Source organism: Pan paniscus, chromosome 18 (assembly GCF_029289425.2).
Source record: "Pan paniscus chromosome 18, NHGRI_mPanPan1-v2.0_pri, whole genome shotgun sequence".
Taxonomy (NCBI): domain Eukaryota; kingdom Metazoa; phylum Chordata; class Mammalia; order Primates; family Hominidae; genus Pan; species Pan paniscus.
The window spans coordinates 67,707,046-67,723,313 of record NC_073267.2 but is presented as its reverse complement, the minus strand read 5'-3'; the positions used below and the strand labels follow the sequence as shown (position 1 = coordinate 67,723,313).

The window sequence follows — 16,268 nt, the reverse complement described above, 5'->3', positions numbered from 1 at the left end:
CCTGGCCCCTTCTCCCTATCATGAAAGCTCATCACTCTGATCTCTGCTTCTGTTATCATAGCTTCTCCCACCCTCCTGCTTCCCACTGATAAGGAGGGAGATTATATAGGGCCCACCCAGGTAATTCAAGACCATCTCCCCATCTCAAGATCCTAAATTAATCACATCTGCAAAATCCTTTTTGCCATGTAAGTTAATGTATTCACAGATTCCAGGGTTTAGGATATGGATATTTTGGGGTGGGGGTGGGAACCTTATTCAGCCTACCACAGTAACCTTAAAAAGAAACAGAGAGAGAGAGAAAAAGGACCACATACCTGCCTCAATTGTAAAAGCATTTTTTTCCTCTGAACTTTGAGAGAAACATTTTTCAAACGTAATTTCTCCTTCATATTATCCTAAAACATAAAGGCATATTTTAATGCATTTAATCCATTTCTCTCCTTTTTCCCATTGGTTTGAAAAGTGGATGGTTCTGGGGCTGCAAACCAAACCTTGAGCCCTAACATTCTGTCACTTATTTTAGGTCCTTTTACTTCTACTCAAGCTGGGGCTGGTATGACATTTCATGACCAAGAAGCAGAGGACACTGGTTTTGCACCATGCAAATTTTATATTGCTTTCAAATTCAAGATTATTTGGGAGCATGCTACTGTAGGGGCCTTTCCTGACAAAATGATCTTACGATTTTTTGGTCTTGTATTCCCACGGTAGTTTACATAATTTTTATTACTCTTAACATATTAGGATTAGTAATAACCCTACCTTGTCTCCAGGATCTAAAGCTTGACGTGTTGTAAAAATCTCTGGAAATGAAGGTTACCCCCCAAATTCTCCTTTTTTCTCATAACAGCCCAAGGTCCATCTCCTGATAACAAAAGATCTCAAAGAGCTTGAGATTCACCCTGTAATCCCAGCACTTTGGGAGGCCAAGGTGGGTGGACTGTTGGAGCCCAAGAGTTCAAGACCAGCCTGGGCAACACAGTGAGACCTCATCTCTATAACAATTTTTTTAAAGGTTTTTTTAAAATTTTGAAAAAGAGATTTACCTGTCCTACTCCACAGTCACCTCTCTAGACAGGCTGGACCAGACTAGTCTCATACCTTTCTCAAGAAAATATATCAGATCTTGAAACAAATAACAAAACAAAAAACAGAGATCAATCTGAGGTACTGTTAATATACCTCCTGCCTGGCTGGTGTTAGCCTTGATAAACACGCATTTATTTATTTATTTATTTATTTTTTCTGAGACAGAGTCTTGCTCTGCTGCCCAGGCTGGAGTGCAGTGGCATGATCTTGGCTCACCGCAACCTCCGCCTCCCAGGCTCAAGCGATTCTCCTGCCTCAGCCTCCCGAGCAGCTGGGATTACAGGCACAAACACCTCGCCCAGCTAATTTTTGTATTTTTAGTAGAGATGGGGTTTCACCATGTTGGCCAGGCTGGTCCTCCAGCTCAGATGATCCACCCGCCTCAGCCTCCCAAAGTGCTGGGATTACAGGCGTGGGCCACTGCATCTAGCCATAAACATACATTTTAAAACATGCATATACACATACACTTTCGGGGATGCAAAGAAAATCCGCATATGTGGGCAACATTTATGGTGGACCAAAGGGAGCTAGGCTGCTTCACATGGATGATTTCCATAACATCCCTGTAAGAATGTTTTTTCCCTTTCTAAGCTCTGTCTGCCAACTTACCCTCCGGCGGTTCATGTCCTCAATGTATTTCATCACTTTCTGAGTGGCCAAAATACTCCCTTTCTTCTTGGATATGGCTTTTAGAATATCTTTTTCAAACTCATGCACTGCTCTCGAAACTTCACTCCATCGAATTTCAGCCTCCTCAATGATCGCCTGGGGGAGTCAGCACAAAGAGAGAACAACGTTTCCAGCAATCTTCAAGGATGTGTCCTCTAAGAAAACCTAAGTTCCCAGGCCTCTTTGTGTCCCAAAATATTATGTTTCTTCTTAGTCTTAGGAACATATCCTTAAGATACAAACTTGACTATATCAATGTTATTAGTTAAAAGCATTCTTCGAAAAAATAGAATCCATAAAAAGAGAGCAAACAAAAACAGGTGTCAGGTATCTATCTTTTTTTTTTTTTTGAGACAGAGTCTCGCTCTATTGCCCAGGCTGGAGTGCAGTGATACAATCTCACCTCATTGCAACCTCCGCCTCCTCGGTTCAAGCAATTCTCCTGCCTCAGCCTCCTGAGTAGCTGGGACTATAGGCACCCGCCACCACGCCTGGCTAATTTGTGTATTTTTAGTAGAGAAGGAGTTTCACCAAGTTGGCCCAGCTGGTCTTGAACTCCTGACCTCAGGTGATCCGCCCACCTCGGCCTCCCAAAGTGCTGGGACTACAGGCATGAGCCACCGCGCCTGGCCAAGCTATCTATCTAAATATGTATTTCCATATTTGAAATTATTTATCCATTAAAAATATCTGGAAGGATATACATCAAAACATGAATGACAGTTACATCTAGAGAGATGGATTAGTGGGGAAATAAATAGGCACTCTTATTATATTTCTGTTATTAAAAAAAAAAAAGACTTTATATTTCCAAGCCTGAGTATTGGGGGGAAAAATGGAAAAAAAAATAAAGAAGATATTATAAAGTCAGGTATGGTGCCTGTAGTCCCAGCTGCTCAGGAGGCTGAGGCAAGAGGATTGCTGGAGGCCAGAAGTTCGAGGCTGTCGTGTGCTATGATTGCGACCGCGAATAGCCACTGCACTCCAGCCTGAGCAACGCAGTGAGGCCCCATCTCTTAAAAATAAAAAAAAGATGTTATAAAATGAAAATATGTATTGACGTAAAGAGATGTTGTTAAGTGAAAAATACAGTTTACAAAATAACATGATACTATTTTTGGAAGAAATTCATATATGCATAGAAAATTATCTAAACTGTAGGAGGTAAATGGAAAGTCAACAGAAATTACCTCTGAGTGGTAAATTGTGAATGTTTTCAAATGTTCTTTTAGCTTAACTGTATTTTTCAACATTCTACAACATAGATTGCCTTGAAATAAGAACACACACACACACGTATTACTATAAAAAATAAAATGGAATGGTATCTCTAGCCAGACTGCAAATCATCCTAGTTCAGACTTTTTTTCTGAACACCAAGAGGCAAAAGCATTTTCACTGGCTGGCCTCAGGCTCCAGCCCCATCATCTCCACATGGTAGAACATCAATCCACCTGAAATGCTACTTTCAACACATTGCTCTCCTGCTCAAGTATCCTCAGTGGGGTCCAGCTTTCTAAGACATCAAAGATAAACTCCTTGGCATGGCTGTCAAGAAATCATTGCCTTACTCAACCTGACTTCCTAAAGCAGCCTCCAAAGTAGCGTCTTCTCTAATCACACCAGCCTCCTCAATGTCATGAGCTCACCATGCTTGTGCCCACCTCCACTGCCTTGCCCATGTCATTCTCCTTACCTGGGGTGCCCTTCTTTCCCTGTGCTTTAAACAGATGCCATCATTCTTCAAGATCATGCCAAGCCCCTTTTAAGCCCTACCTCCTCAACAAATTCTTTTTGACCACTCTAGCCCATACTGATCTCTGATCTCTGCACTTGATGCTCACATTGCACAACCTAGCGGGTCAGGATAATGCTACCACATCCCAAGCTCCTTTAACTTGCTAGAATTCAACAATGCATGTTTGGAAAGAGAGAGAGGAGGGGTGGGAGAGCAAGATCAGCTGATGTGATACAGACGGTTGCATCAATGGGAGACATGAGTCTACTGACTGGTCCCTCTTGAGACGAGCGTGATTCTGCGAATGCCCACATTTAGAAACAGAAAAATAGAAAACTTTAGAAATAGAACAGAAGTATCTACTTTTCATACAACATGGCTCTCAAATGCAAGCCAACAACGTCATCCTGTGGGCAACCGAATTAACAGTGATGTTTCTTCTCTGGAGGAAACTGACTGTATTGGACTCACTAAGAGACACTACTATATTGTTCTGTAACAGGGCACGAATCATGGGCACGTGTGCCGTATAGAAATGCTGACCTAGGGGCCGGGCGCGATGGCTCACACCTGTAATCCCAGCACTTTGGGAGGCTGAGGCGGGTGGATCACGAGGTCAGGAGATCGAGACCATCCTGGCTAACATGGTGAAACCCCGTCTCTACTAAAAATACAAAAAAAATTAGCTGGGTGTGGTGGCGGCAGGAGCCTGTAGTCCCAGCTACTCGGGAGGCTGAGGCAGGAGAATGGTGTGAACCTGGGAGGCGGAGGTGGGATCGCACCACTGCACTCCAGCCTGGGCAACTGAGCAAGACTCCGTCCCAAAAAAAAAAAAAAAAAAGAAAGAAATGCTGACCTAGGGACTTTTTACTCAATTCACTGACTGTGATGGTTAATATTAGGTGTCAACTTGACTGGATTCAGGGATGCCTAGATGGCTGGTAAAGTATTGTTTCTGGGTGTGACTGTGAGGGTGTTGCCAGAAGAGACTGATATTTGAGTCAGTGGACTGGGCGGGGGGAAGATCGACCCTCAGTGTGGGTGGGCACCATCCAATTGGCTGCCACAGCAGCTAGAGCAAAGCAGGTGGAAGAAGGTGGACAAGCTTGTGTACTGAGTCTTCTGGCTCTCCCTCTTCTTCCCATGCCCGACAATTGCTTCTGCTCCTCCTGCCCTCGGACATCAGACTCCAGGTTCTTTGCCTTTAGACCCTCGGACTTGTACCAGCGGCTTCCTGGGGGCTCTAGGGCCTTCGGCCACAGAACGAAGGCTGCACCATTGGCTTCCCTGGTTTTGAAGCTTTCAGACTTGGACTGAGCCACTACCGGCTTCTCTCTTTTCCCAGCCTGCAGACAGCCGATCAATTGTGTGGGACTTTGCCTTGTAATCACGTGAGCCAATTCTCCCTAATTAACTCCCTTTCATATATACATGTATACTCTTGGTTCTGTCCCTCTCAAGAACCCTAATATACTGACTTAAACCTCAAACCCCGTGTATTATGAAGAAATTATGTAGGCCCGGCGCAGTGGCTCATGCCTGTAATCCCAGCACTTTGGGAGGCCGAGGCAGGCGGATCATGAGGTCAGGAGATCGAGACCATTGGCTAATATGGTGAAAACCTCATGTCTACTAAAAATACAAAAAAAATTAGCCGGGTGTGGTGGCGGGCGCCTGTAGTACCAGCTACTAGGGAGGCTGAGGCAGGAGAATGGTGTGAACCCGGGAGGCGGAGCTTGCAGTGAGCTGAGATCACGCCACTGCACTCCAGCCTGGGTAACAGAGCGAGACTCCATCTCAAAAAAAAAAAAAAAGAAATTACTGTAAAATTTTAAGAGCATTTAGGGTTATCATGGTTATATCTTCTAAAAGAATTCATATATTAAAGATATATACTGAAATATGTACAGAGATTCACTAGGATTCACTTCCTAGTAACCCAGCCAGATGAAGGGAAAGTTGATCAACCAAAAGAGGCCATATGTTGATGATCATTCCACCCAGGTGTTGAATACATAGGGGTTTGTTGTGCTAGCCTCTCTACATTCGTGTATTTTTGAAATTTCCCATTAAAAAAATGTTCAAAAATGTGTTGTCCCCACAAGCAGGTGGTAAGTTCCTTGAAGATAGGCCCTGGATTCGCTTCATCCTACCTGTGTTTCTTCCAAAGCCCCAACAATCACATGAACCCACTCTAGATACCTCTCAATGGGGTAGAGGTGGGGAGCCCGGGCAGGACAGGCTGCGCTGGGAGGAAGGTGTACCTCGTGATGCTGCAGGTCGCGTTCCGCATTTGCCCTCGTGTGTCGTAAGTCATCCTTCATGTCCTCAACCTCTTTTTGTACCAGCTCAAGTTTTTGGTCGGCAGTCAGGCCTACCCCACGGTCCATACCTGTCCGGGATTTGGATCTACGCCTGCCTCGAAACTGCAACCCAAGAGAAACAAAGCCATTGTCAAAGAGGAATTGGTAATGAACCAGCCCAAGATAGGCATCAGAATGATCCTCTGACCTGCTAGAAGTTCCCCAGAGTGACAGCCAGGGAGAACAAATTCATGGTAAAAGGATGCTGGATATCAGGCCTGAGCTGACATTTATTTCTCAAGTCATCCTAAGCCCCTGCACTAAATACTTCAAAGGCCTATGTTTGACAATGAAGTGAAAATAAATAAGGGTAAACGTCTTGAAGGTGGAAAGGCTGTGAACCTGCTATAGACTAGCATTCAAGTCAAAGACAGGGGAAAGCTCAGAGGTACTTCCTGAGCTGAACACAGGAAAGAAACTGCATCCGTGGGGGACTGTGTTCAGCAAAACAGACAAACAAACATCTTGGACTTTCTATGCATTTAAGGCAAAGGTCAGAAGCGGGTGGTCCAGGGTACATATGGGTTTGCTTGGCCCTCAAAGGATAAGACTATACAGATAACCCCTTTGAGACAAGGGCCTGTGCTAGGCCCACTTTCCTCATTTAGGTGGCTGGCTGGGCCTTGTAAACAGTTGAGTCCCTCAATTTAAATGAATTCTTTTTTTTTTAAATTTTTTTGAGACAGAGTCTTGCTCTGTTGCCCAGGCTGGAGTGTAGCAGTGTGATCATAGCTCACTGCAGCCTCAAACTCCTGGGCTCAAGCAATCCTCCCACCTCAGTCTCCCAAGTAGCTAAAACTACAGGTGCATATCACCACATCTGGCTAATTTAAGAATTTTCTTTTGCAAAGATGGGGTCTTGCAATATTGCCCAGGCAGGTCTCGAACTCCTGGTCTCATGTGATCCTCCCACCTTAGCCTCCCAAAGCACTGGGACAGGCCTAAGCCACTGCACCTAGCCAAAGGGAATTCTTTCAAGTAAACTAAGATATGCTGGGAGAGTCAATCCACTATTAACTGAACCCAGTTTCTTTCACAGTCACTTGAAAGAGAAACCCTAGAGGGCAAAGAAAAATCAAAAGTAAAACAGGGAGAAGGTCCCATGGTCAATTGGCCACAGAGGGCGCACCAAAGGCAGATAAACAAATACCACTTGCATTTAAGGTGACAAACAATAAAAGAATGATCTAGATCTCCATTGTGTACCTGTGCATAATCTGCTGCTGATATTTTAATTTCTGATAATCGTGGAGGTCGCTGATCCCTGGGCTCCAGTTTAGCGTAATATTTCTCAAACATCTCAGTCTCAGTTTTGAGAGCAGAGTTTACATAGCTGCAAGACAGGGTACCTGAGTAAGTTCTAGTAATAAGAGTTTAAACCTCAAATAACTAGTGTTTAATAACTAGTAGACCTGCAAAACCCGTTAGCCCCTTGGTGCCTTAGTTTCCTCACCTATAAAATGGGTATAAGAATAGCACTTAACTTTTAGGGTTCCAATAAGGAAGACAAAGCCTCTGGCACAGTGCCTGACACATAGTAAGTGCTATATATTTGATATTTTTATTAATATGTTTAATGAGCCACAAAATTCAGAACACTAGTATTACATTGAAAATTCTCATAGGTTTCATCTTCAAGTATCATTGAACCCATGTGGGAGATTATTTCTGAATTACTATATATTATATATATACATATATATTTTTTATTTGTTTAAGAGACAGGGTCTTACTCTGTTGCACTCACTGTAACCTGGAACTCCTGGGATCAAGCAATCCTCCTGCCTCAGCCTCCCAAGTAGCTAGGACTGCAGGTGCACAATGCCATGCCTGGCTAATTTATAATTTTTTTTGTAGAGGTGGTATCTTGCTATGTTGTCAAGGCTGGCCATGAACTCCTGGCCTAAAGTGATCCTCCCACCTTGGTTTCCCAAAGTGCTGAGATTATAGGCAATAATAGCCACTGTGCCCAACCTGAATTACTATATTCTTGAAGTTAAACACACCCACAATCTTCAGATGTTTCCTTTGGTTTATGTTTTTCAGTTCTTTTATTTTCAGTACCCAATAGATGAAAAGTATCAACCGGAAGTTTATCATAAACTCTGGAAAACTTTGAACAGAGGAAGAGATAACATACCTAGTTTATCCTGTATATGCCAAGGTTATAACCTTTTTAACTTCTTAACTTCTCGTATGTGTGTATGTGTGTGTGTGTTACACACAAATATGTATGTATATGTATATGAGAGAGAGAACAACTTTGATGTTTTCATGTGTTATTAATCTATTAGGTTGGTACAAAAGTAATTGTAGTTTTTGCTATTATTTTTAATAATTCCTGTTTGGCTGAATTTTAAGACTAGTGGGGCCAGGTGTGGTGGCTCACACCTGTAATCCCAGCACTTTGGGAAGCCGAGGCAGGTGGATCACCTGAGGTCAGGAGTTTGAGACCAGCCTGATCAACATTGTGAAACCCCATCTCTACTAAAAGTACAAAAATTAGCTGGGTGTGGTGGCAGGTGCCTGTAATCCCAGCTATTCAGGGGTCTGAGGCAGGAGAATCACTTGAACCTGGGAAGCAGAGGTTGCAGTGAGCCGAGATCATGCCATTGTACTTCAGCCTGGGCGACAGAGCGAGTGAGATTCCGTATCAAAAACAAACAAAACAAAACAAAACAAAACAAACTAGTGGAAAAAGCTGAATGGAAAACACAATCTATCAAAGTAGCTTGCTTTTTCAGCATAGAGCATGCTCCAGGTGTATGTAGTCTGTGGAGTCACACCTGAGTTTGAATCCCAGCACTACCACTGACTGTGTGAACTTAGGGAAGTGACTTCACCTCTGTGTCTTTGTTTCCTTACCCACTTCCTAGGGTTGCAGTGTCATCATATAAGATCATATATGTAAATGCATGGTACATAGAAACACTCAAAAATGAGAGCTGTTAGTAATAATACCTCAGTTCTGACCTAAAGTATTTGTAGATGTATAGAAGTAACATCTATTCAGCTGCTAGAGCTAGGATATTCTGTGCAAGACCAGTAAGTTGTACAACTAATCTTGACTACATCATGGAATCTTTATATCCAATTTACTTGCTATAGTAGTAGATATAAAGCAGACTGCAAAATAAAATAAAATAAAATAAACGCAGACTATCGGGCCATTCTTTACTGTCCATCTCCATGCTTATATCCAGGTTCAGGCACACATTGCCTCATACTAAAACCATCTCAATAGCTTGCTTTCTATTCTGCTGCCGTGTTAGTTTTATCATAGAATTTTTTTTTTTTTTTTGAGACTTAGTCCCTCTCTGTTGCCCAGGCTGGGGTGCAGTGGCACAATCTCGGCTCACTGCAACCTCCGCCTCCCAAGTTCAAGTGATTCTCCTGCCTCAGCCTCCAGAGTAGATGGGATTACAGGCACGCGCCACCACGCCTGGCTAATTTTTGTATCTTTAGTAGATACGGGGTTTCACCATGTTGGCCAGGCTGGTCTCGAACTCCTGACCTCAAGTGATCCGTCCGCCTCGGCCTCCTAAAGTGCTGAGATTACAGGCGTGAGCCACCGCGCCCAGCCTTATCACAGAATCTTAGCATCAGAAAAGGGCTTAGAAGTCACCTGGTCCAAATTGCTGCTGTAGAATTGTGGATCGGCTAAGCACACCGTCTGGCATGAGAGAGACTCCTCCGGCTGAAACTCTCACTTCCCCAATTACCCTCTGGGCTTCTCACCACCGGCCCCATCCCCTCGCCCTACCACCCCGTTCTAGCTCCACCAACGGCTTGTTGGCTCAGTGGTGGTGGAGTAAGGAGTAAAGTCTCTTCACTCGCAGGAGTAAAGAGGCAAAGTCTCCCCAGTGCTCAGTGAGGGCTTGGATCTTCTCCATGCTGGTCCCCAAGTCCGAGGCCGCCCAGGGAGGAGGGCCCAGGAGGAAGAGGGGCGGCCCCCAGGCGCGGGCGGCGGTACCTGAGCTCCTCCACCAGCCCGCACAGCTGGATAACAGGCAGCTCCAGCTCCGACCCTTCATGGGAGTCGGAGAGGACGCTCTCGGTCTCATCATCAGTCATCACTCTGCCGAAGCGGCCCCTGCCAATGCCGTGTGCCCAGGAGCTCCGGGTGCCGGCGGCCACGCGTCACTCCGGCTGCGACGCGGTGGCGCGTTGCCCGGGCGACCGGACGCGAGGAAAGGGGTGGGGCTTCCGGTGGCCCCTCCCCGCGCTGCCCCACCTGTCTCCGTGCGGACCCAGCCAGGTTGCTGGCTTTGAGCGCACACCTAAGCGCGTTCAGTTTCACTTCTTTAACAATAACTCTTAAATTGATAGTAATAATAGCAGCTGCTGTTTCGCAGCCCTTACTGTGTCCTTAGCAGCGTGTTAAGCATAGTTTATGAAAGCCTTCGCCACAACCTTGTAATGGTATCTATCAATCTCTCCATTCTCCCAATAAGGAAACTGGGGCCTAGAAAATTAACACGATTTATCATAGTGTCCTTCTTCCCCTGTCCCACTGGGAGGCCCCTGCTCTGTTCACCACCTGGTGCTTCCTACATGCTAACAGCAGCTCCTCTCAGATATTAACATCCTGCATTTCTGGAAGGAAAAAACGTGGCTGATAAAAATGGGTATACATTCAAGAGACATCCCTAAATAGTTACTGAATATCTACTGTGTCCTTAGTATCCTAGGGGGAATGTCTGGAAAAGACCATTCTGATCCTCAAGGAGCTTCCAATTAAATGAGTGAAGCAGCCTCTAAACAAGCCGCTGGAACCTGGGGTGATGACAGCAACATCATGCGTCACACTGTGCATCGTAGTCATCTCCTTAAATCCTCAAAACAATCTGGTACAATTGGTATTACTGCCGTCATCTTACAGATCAGAAAACCAAGGAATGGAGTAGCTTAGGTTCCATTCCACTCAAGAATGGAATCAAGCTCCGGTGGAACCCAAAGTCCATGCTGTTAACTTCTACACTGATGTGGGACATGGTAAGGATCAGGGAGGCAACACAGGAGCTCTCTCTCTGCTCCCCATGGGGATGAAAGAGGACAGAGGGCAGGACGGGGAGACTTCTCCTAGGGAGGGTGAACTCTGGATGTGCTTAGAAAGCAAGCTGTGATGAAGTGCTTGGGGAGCGGGCCAGCCCCCTTCCCCTGCAAGGGGCATGCATTAGCATTGACAGGCACTCCCTGGATCTGAGGGAGGGTTTTTGTTTTGCTGCTCAGGGTGCACAAGGTTGGGGCCAGAATAGAATCACTGGAGATGACAGCAGAGAGCTGGAGCCCTACCACCTTCTCTCTGGTGGTAGGCCTCTTTAGGTTCTAGGGACAATGCAGACCACATTTAGCAATACTTAATATGTCCATATACAAGGTGACACAAATGGATGCTATCCCCAGGTGACATAAATAGATGCCAGCTCCAAGTGAACCCAGAGCAAGAATGGGCTCTGTAGCAATTCGAGGCTATGATGCAAACAGCCCTGCCAACTGGGCTGTGTGATACAACAGACTCTATGGCATTGGGGGTGTCAGTGGTGAAAAAAGATGCAGCAGGAATCTTAAAGCAAGACCCAGCAGGAGAATCACAATAAAGGACCCAGGATTCTGAAACAAGACCATGCAATCCACAGCAGAGAATTACGTGTCTTTTGAGAAATAACTCCTGGCCTGTTACTATACCCTGGTAGAGACAGAACGCTGGATATATGGGGTACCAAGTGACCATGCATCCAGTCCTGCCCTCTACCAGCTGAGTTATTAAGTAGGACAGGCCCAGCCTCAGTCCACTGCAAATGGAAATGGTTAATCCAGGATTGGGCTCCAGCAGGACCAGAAAGCATGAGTAAGCTGCATGAGCAGGTAGCCCAGACCAACATGGCACCCACCATATTTGCACCAGGATCCCTCCCCCAGCTCAAATTTATGACTATATTTGCAGGGGCTTGGGGAGTTCATGACCACTTGGAAGAGAAGGCAAAGGCTTGAGCTCAGTTTACAGATGGGCTGGCTTGGAAGCCAAAAATGGACAGTGGCTGCATTACAACCACTTCACGAAAGGTAGTGAAAGACAGTAGAGAGGGAAAGCTTCCCAACTGGCAGAGTTGTAAGTGGTGGTGTGGCTGGTCATCTATTTTGTGTGGAGAGAGAAATGGCCCCAGGGGACACATCTAATTGGAAACTTTGTTCTTTTTTTTTTTTGGAAGGGAGAGTTTATTTTTACTTTTTTGAGACAGGATCACACTCTGCTGCCCAGGCTGGAGTGCGGTGCAGTGGCACGATCATAGATCAATGCAGCCTTGAACTCCTGGGCTCAATCAATCTTCCTACCTCACCTTCCAGAGTTGCTGGGACTACAGATGCATGCCACCATGCCTGGCTAATTTTTTTTTTCTTTCTCTCTCTGTTTTTTGTTTTGTTTTGTTTTTTGTTTTTTGTTTTTCTGTAGAAATGGGGGTCTCGCTATGTTGCCCATGTTAGTCTGGAACTCTACCCTTCAGCGCTCCTCCTGCCTTAGCCTCTCAAAGTGTTGGGATCACAGGCATTAGCCACTGTACCTGGCCTAATTGGCATCATGGACTCAAAGACTCCCGATCAGGCTGGCTGGAACTTTGTTAGCGCCGTGCTTTGATCTGGGATGCCTGCTCCCTGGCCCTCACTCCGTCCTCTCCCAGATGTCATCACAGTGGGAGGCTGTCCTTGTCTACTCCAGCTTCCTCTCCTTTGTCCATCACAGACGCTTTCCCCAAGAAAGATATCTCTTCATGTCTAATTTTATCTTGGTTTGGAGGACTCAAACCAACACAAAGAATAAATTTCAATCTTAAAGATATTATTCTAATTTGGTAACATATTACATGTATGAACTAAAGTTTGCATTTGCCAAACAAAAATATTGTTTGGATCACCTTGCTGGTCAAGCTGCTTTACATGTTTTAAAAATTGTGGTTAAAAAATACATAACATGGCCGGGCGCAGTGGCTCACGCCTCTAAATCCTAGCACGTTGGGAGGCTGAGGCAGGTGAAAAGAAAAAGAAAAAAATAATAATATAAAATTTACCATCTTTTTTTTTTAGATGGATTCTCACTCTTGTTGCCCGGGCTGGAGGGCAATGGCGTGATCTCAGCTCACTGCAACCTCCACCTCCTGGGTTCAAGCGATTCTCCTGCCCGAGCCTCCCGAGTAGTTGGGATTACAGGCACCTGCCACCATGCCTGAGTAATTTTTTGTATTTTTAGTAGAGACGGGGTTTCACCATGTTGGTCAGGCTGGTCTCAAACTCTTGACCTCGTGATCCACCCGCCTTGGCCTCCCAAAGTGCTGGGATTAGAGGTGTGAGCCACTGCACCCGGCCTGTAAAATTTACCATCTTAACCACTTCTTTTTTTTTTTTTTGAGATGGAGTCTCGCTCTGTCGCCCCGACTGGAGTGCAGTGGCGCGATCTCGGCTCACTGCAAGCTCCCCTTTCCGGGTTCATGCCATTCTCCTTCCTCAGCCTCCCGAGTAGCTGGGACTACAGGCACTCGCCACCATGCCCAGCTAATTTTTTGTATTTTTAGTAGAGATGGGGTTTCACCGTGTTAGCCAGGATGGTCCTGATCTCCTGACCTCGTGATCCACCCGCCTCGGCCTCCCAAAGTGCTGGGATTACAGGCGTGAGCCACAGCGCCCAGCCCATCTTAACCACTTCTAAGTGTACAATACAGTAGTGTTAAGTATGATCACATGGTTGTGCAACCAATCCCCAGAACTTTTTTATCTTGCAAAATGGAAACTCTGTATTCATTATAAAACTCTATACCTGCTTCCCCCTCCCTCCAGTCCCTGGCAACCACAGTTCTACTTTCTGTCTCTATGAATTTGACTACTCTAGGTACCTTACATTAGCAGGGTCATATACTATCGTCTTTTTGTGACTGGCTTATTTCACTTAGCATGTCTTTAAGGTTCATTTGTATGGCAGCATGTGTCAGAATTTCCTTTCTTTTTAAGGCTTAATAATATTCTGTTGTATAGATATACCACTTCTGTTTATCCATTCATCCGTTGATGGACACTTGAATTGCTTCCATCACTGCCTTATTTATTTATTTATTTATTTATTTATTTATTTTGTGAGATGGAGTCTCACTCTGTTGCCCAGGCTGGAATATAATGGTGCCATCTCGGCTCACTGCAACCTCTGCCTCCCTGGTTCAAGCGATTCTCCTGCCTCAGCCTCCTGAGTAGCTGGGATTACAGGCACATGCCACCACACCCAGCTAATTTTTGTATTTTTAGTAGAGACTGGGTTTCACCATGTTGATCAGGCTGATCTCGAACTCCTGACCTCGTGATCTGCCTGCCTTGGCCTACCAAACTGCTAGGATTGCAGGTGTGAGCCACCACGCCCGGCCACTGCCTTAGCTTTTAAACACAAATTAAAATTCCAAAAAAGTCACACAGAATAACAAAACTGAAGTAACTCAAGTTCCATTTCTTTGTCTTTGCAATCACTGCACTATCATCACTTATTTTGAACCATTGTTCAAATGCAAGAATATATTATACCACAGGAGCTGGAGATGAGAACTTTACCCAAAACAAGCCCAAACTTTTCCAAACCTATAGAAACTTATTCACAAAATAAATGAGTGTAACTGAGTCTGTGAGTTTCAGGGGATGATTGTATAGCAAGGAGTTCTCTGAATCAAAATATGCCGATTTGAAGCCAAAATGTGTATCATAAAAGCTCAACATTAACCGTAGCAGTTATTTAGGACTTAGACCCACACATGATTTTTAGGGGCAGGAGAATTTTGTTGCTGTCATTGTTTAGAATTGCCAGCACCCAGTAATAATTTTTAAAAGACCAACTTTTGGTTGATTTTATTATTGTTTTAAAGGTCTTTATGGACTTTGCAATTCTAAATTATTTCCTACACCGTAGGTAGAACCACCCACTGCCCTGCTCTTGGTACACCATTGAGAAGTGACAATTCCTTTGGCGACAGCTGTCCTAGTACTGTGGACTTTCCTGTAAGGAAAGGCATAGGAGGGGTTACTACAGGAGGGGTTTCACATACCAAATGAGGGGTCTCCAGACTGTCACCAGATGAGCTTATTGAGGCTCTGGAGTTTGGGGGCAAGGGGCTGACATCTGCCTCATGCCCCAAGAAGTTAAAAGTAGAGGCTGGAGGGATATGTACATCTAAGTGGGAGGCAGGGGCAAGGGCTCCCAGGGAGCAGACTGCTCTGACACCAAGATGGGGCAAGATAAAGGATTTTCACAAGTCAGATGTCTCCACAGAAAGAGGCTGGAGGCATATCATAAAATGCAGAAGATCAAGAGGAATCTTAAGAAAAAACACTGTGGGATCAGGGAATCAGTGGGATTCATCAGTGGGAGAATCATTAGGGAACCCACAGTAGGCCTTGGGAGTGAGAAGCTTTGGGGCACAAGCTGGTCACAAGAGCATAAGTCCGAAATCACTGCTGTCATGTGAGACCTCCTCTGCCTCTTAACGTCTCCCCTTGTGCTCTCGGGCTCTACCCTGGAAAATCCAGAGGCAACAGAGTGGAGAAGAGGAGGGGAGAAAAGCAAGATGGGAAAAGGAGACTGAGGCTGATCTGAGCTGGGTATCTCATCCAGTTATTAATCCTGAAAACCTCCATATCCCAGGGACAGCTCCAGAGACGTGGATCTGAAAAAGGAAATAAACAGACCCTGGCTCAATCCTCAATCAGTAGAGTCTGTCACAGCTGAGCAACATATATTGCTTTAATCGATGAATTGAGTTAGTAAGGAAGAGGGATATTTCAAATATTGGCAAACGAAAAAATAATAGTAATAACAGCAAACATTCGAGTGCTTTGTCCCCTAACCCTGTAAAATAAGTACTATTGTAACCAAGTATCCCAGCCTCAAACTGCGTTTTAAAACATTTTTCCCTTCTTGCTTCCAGCCTTGAAACATACTTTGAAACTTTTTGTTTTGCCTTTCCCCACCAGCCACTTCTATGAACAGTACTCGCTTATCTAATTATGTGCTTGCTTAGAAATTCCAGGGATCGATTTTGAAACAAGCCAGGCAGAGAGACCCAGCTGCAGAACCCTCTGATTAGGGGGAGTTAGGAGCAGTTAGCCCACCACTACTGCAGTCAGCATGATGCAAACCGGTCCTCCAGACAGGCGATGACTCAAGATAACAAGACCTCCTGCTGCACCACTCCCGCGTTTCTCTCACCTTTTTCCTTCTTAAACCCCTTCACTCAGCCCAAAAAGTTAGAATGGTCTTTCAGAGGCATGGGCCTGTCCATTCCCCAACTGCTAGCATTTGAATAAAGTTGCTTTCCTTTCACCACAACTTGCTTCTTGTGTTTTTGGCCTCCAAGCGGTGAGCAGCTGGACTTGGC

General features: G+C 45.1%; 1 protein-coding gene across 2 annotated transcripts in view; it reads right to left on the bottom strand.

Annotated features, from left to right (window-relative positions):
* Positions 1-10,029, bottom strand: part of CFAP263 (cilia and flagella associated protein 263) — a 30,824-nt gene extending 20,795 nt beyond the window's left edge. The window contains exons 1-5 of one of the 2 annotated variants that reach the window (XM_003823705.5): positions 9,839-10,029; positions 7,072-7,198; positions 5,767-5,928; positions 1,705-1,860; positions 318-398 (exon numbers count right to left, since the gene is read on the bottom strand). In XM_003823705.5, coding sequence (XP_003823753.1) covers positions 318-398; positions 1,705-1,860; positions 5,767-5,928; positions 7,072-7,198; positions 9,839-9,939 — 627 coding nt within the window. In that variant the 5' untranslated portion in view covers positions 9,940-10,029. The remainder of the gene's footprint in view (positions 1-317; positions 399-1,704; positions 1,861-5,766; positions 5,929-7,071; positions 7,199-9,838) is intronic. The other variant, XM_008977368.3, reaches the window with a different exon arrangement.
* Between the last annotated feature and the right edge of the window lie 6,239 nt (positions 10,030-16,268).